General features: G+C 39.1%; 2 protein-coding genes across 2 annotated transcripts; both read left to right on the top strand.

The window, feature by feature from the left end:
- Nucleotides 1-814: 814 nt before the first annotated feature.
- Nucleotides 815-1,461, top strand: LOC111372373. The gene is made up of 3 exons (XM_022994689.1): nucleotides 815-842; nucleotides 989-1,071; nucleotides 1,171-1,461. Exons 1-3 carry the CDS (start codon nucleotides 815-817, stop codon nucleotides 1,459-1,461), a joined length of 402 nt encoding a protein of 133 aa, XP_022850457.1.
- Nucleotides 1,462-1,497: 36 nt separating this feature from the next.
- LOC111372364 lies at nucleotides 1,498-2,065 on the top strand. Its single transcript, XM_022994678.1, has 2 exons — nucleotides 1,498-1,539; nucleotides 1,649-2,065. The coding sequence occupies exons 1-2, from the start codon at nucleotides 1,498-1,500 to the stop codon at nucleotides 2,063-2,065; spliced, it is 459 nt and encodes a 152-aa protein (XP_022850446.1).
- The last annotated feature ends 1,269 nt before the right edge of the window (nucleotides 2,066-3,334 follow it).

Below are 3,334 nucleotides of genomic sequence, written 5' to 3'. Positions count from 1 at the left end.
ATGGATCCATCTAGTGACAATCTTGAGCATGAGGTCACAGTTGTGGCGGTGGCAAATGCTAGGGAGGTAGAGGAAGGAAGAGTCTTTCGTAACAAGGAGATAATGAAATTGAGCTTGTCGTTTTATGCAATCCAGAACATGTTTGAGAACGTGGTTGTTCGGTCTGATAAGAAAGACTATCTTGTAAAATGTTCACGTGATGAGTGTAATTGGATATGTAGAGCATCGAAACTAGCCAGAACAGATATGTTTAAAATCAGACACATTACAGAATGTCACATATGTGCTTCAAACATCGTACTCAGTACTCATAGGCAAGTAACAAAGACGATTATGTCAACTTGCATTAAATACAAGTACACATCATTGCGCACAATATACACACCGAATGATATACGCAACGACATGCTGCATACATATGAAGTATCTTTGAATTATGTCCAAACTTGGCGATCTCGAGAGGAAACTCTGAAAGTGTTTAGGGGTGATCCAACTGATTCATTCAATAAGATACCAGCCCTTTTTTCTGTGCTACAACAAACAAATCCTGGATCAGTCACAAGTCTAGAAATTGATGGTCACAATAGGTTTAAATATTGTTTCATGGCATTAGGTGCATCTATACGGGGATGGAAACATTGTAGGCCAGTTGTTGTGGTTGATGACACCTATTTAAATGGACACTATGGTGGCACCTTATTCACGGCATGTACACAAGATGCAAATAACAGCATTTATGTACTTGCTTTCGGGATTGGGGATAACGAGAATGATAGCTCCTGGACATGATTTTTTAGACAGTTGAGAAAAGCATATGGGGGTAGAGACAGTTTGTGCTTCGTGTCAGATTGTCACAATAGCATCAAAACGGCGATTGAAAACGTGAATCCTGGAGCATGTCACGGGATATATTCGTACCATCTACTACAAAATCTAAAATCACGGTACGGGAGATCAGGACAAAACATAACACAAGCATTCAATGCAGCTATTCGTGCCTACACACTATTGGAATATGAATATTACATACAACAACTCGGCTCGATTAATGAGAAGATAAGGGGTTATCTGGTACTATACTATACATTGTCCAATGATGATATTCACATAAATATGTTTAACATGGTACTGTACACTATATGATACACATTTCCATGTTTTTGTTCGTAGGACGAAGTTGGACCTGAGAGATGGTCACGTTTCCACATGCCTTCAAACCAGTATTCCACAATGACATCAAAGATTGTGGAGTCGGTTAATGCGGTCACAAAATCTGCCAAGAACTATCATATTCTAGCTTTGTTGGAGTCATTGAGACAAATTCTACAACCTTGGTTCTGTAGACACAAGGAGGACGCCCAAGGCACTTTTACAACCTTGTCAATTAAGTATGAGAAGAAGATGAGGGAAATGAGTACAGATATGAGAAACTTGAGGGTAAACTTGATTACTGTGACCTAATCTATAATCTGTGACTTACCTGAACTGATCTGTGACATGTGCTGTGACTTCTGCTGTGATCTGTACCGTTGTGTTTCAGTAATATTTGTGCAATATTATATATAACTACATGACATGCAATTTCATCTGTGTCCTACTTTTTAATTACGTGACTTGTTATGCCTATAACTTGAGACTATATCTATAGGTTTCCCCTATTAATCAGGCAATGTTCTCAGTTAACGGTGAAAGTTCCTCTTTCGTTGTTGATATAAAAAATCGGACATGCACATGTAGGATGCTTCAAGTTGATCAACTACATTGTCCACATGCTTTGGCTGTGTTTGCGAGTACGAAGACGAATCCATATGAATACTGCTCCTACTACTACACAAGTGAAGCATTCAGAAATACATACCAAGAAACCATTTTTCCCATAGGAAATCCAGCTGAATGGATAGTGTCAAATGATGTCCATGACATAGTTGTAATTGCACCTAATCAAAAGCGAAGTTGTGGAAGGCCTACTGAGAAGAGATTCAGACCAGCGTACGAGGAAAACATAACCGTCAAATGCGGTCGGTGTGGTGAAAGTGGTCACAATCGTAGAACATGCAGCAGCTAGTTACGTTGAGTCAAAGCAACAAGAATAAATAGAGGAAGAGGATAAAGACTGGAAATACACATTGATATATTTTTTATAATTCCCTCGTTTTTTTCATTCATTGATTTTTTGTAAACGTAGGATACACAACATTGGATAACACATATTAATGATCTGTGATCATTCTACAATAACATGTGACTAGTATGCATTAACTATGATCATTATTAATGACCTGTGACCAGAATGCAGTGACTTGTGACCCCTGTGCAATCAACTGTGAATATATGAAATGATCTGTAACTAGATGTCAATGAACTGTGACCAATATGCAGAGACCTGTGACCATTTATCAAGACACGAGACTAGGATGAAGTGACATACGATAAATATCCAATGACATGTGACAAATATGCGATAAACTGTGACCAACAAAAAATGACCAGTGACATATTGCAAAGACTCAGGAAAATGGAAGTGGTTTAGTTGCAATTAGCTGTGACAAAAGTATGAAATGATCTGTGACAAATCTTCAATGACCTGTGACCAGATTGGATTGACTTGTAATAATTCTTCATGGCCTGTGAACAATATACAATGACCTGTGACCAGGGTGCAGTGACCTGTGACAATAGGAATTGACCTGTGACCAAATTACACAAACCAGTGACCTTGGAACTACAGATAATCCTATAAAATGGTGACCTGTGATAATCCTAAAAACTGCAGGTAACCAGTGACCTGTGACCAGGGTGCAGTGACCTGTGACAATGGGAATTGACCTGTGACCAAATTACACAAACCAGTGACCTTGGAACTGCAGATAATCCTAAAAACTGGTGACCTGTGATAATCCTAAAAACTGTAGGTAACTAGTGACCTGTGACCAGGGTGCAGTGACCTGTGACAATGGGAATTGACCTGTGACCAAATTACACAAACCAGTGACCTTGGAACTGCAGATAATCCTAAAAACTGGTGACCTGTGATAATCCTAAAAACTGCAGGTAACCAGTGACCAGGATGCAGTGACCTATGACAATGGGAATTGACCTGTGACCAAATTACACAAACCAATGACCTTGGAACTGCAGATAATCCTAAAAACTGGTGACCTGTGATAATCCTAAAAACTGCAAGTAACCTGTGACCTGTGACTAGGGTGCAGTGACCTATAACAATGAGAATTGACCTGTGACCAAATTACACAAACCAGTGACCTTGGAACTGCAAATAATCCTAAAAACTGGTGACCTGTAATAATCATAAAAATTGCAGGTAACCATTAAA

Source organism: Olea europaea, chromosome 2 (assembly GCF_002742605.1).
Source record: "Olea europaea var. sylvestris chromosome 2, O_europaea_v1, whole genome shotgun sequence".
In the NCBI taxonomy this organism is placed as follows: Eukaryota; Viridiplantae; Streptophyta; class Magnoliopsida; order Lamiales; family Oleaceae; genus Olea; species Olea europaea.
The sequence above is the reverse complement of the archived record's forward strand: the minus strand, read 5'-3'. Positions and strand labels throughout refer to the sequence as shown.

Coding starts and splice junctions, on each gene's coding strand:
- LOC111372364 (XM_022994678.1), top strand. CDS start 1,498: ATGTGCTGTGACTTCTGCTGTGATCTGTACCGTTGTGTTTCA. Junction 1,540..1,648: donor ATCTGTACCGTTGTGTTTCA/GTAATATTTGTG, acceptor CTATATCTATAG/GTTTCCCCTATTAATCAGGC.
- LOC111372373 (XM_022994689.1), top strand. CDS start 815: ATGGGGGTAGAGACAGTTTGTGCTTCGT. Junction 843..988: donor AGAGACAGTTTGTGCTTCGT/GTCAGATTGTCA, acceptor CATTCAATGCAG/CTATTCGTGCCTACACACTA. Junction 1,072..1,170: donor AGAAGATAAGGGGTTATCTG/GTACTATACTAT, acceptor TTTTGTTCGTAG/GACGAAGTTGGACCTGAGAG.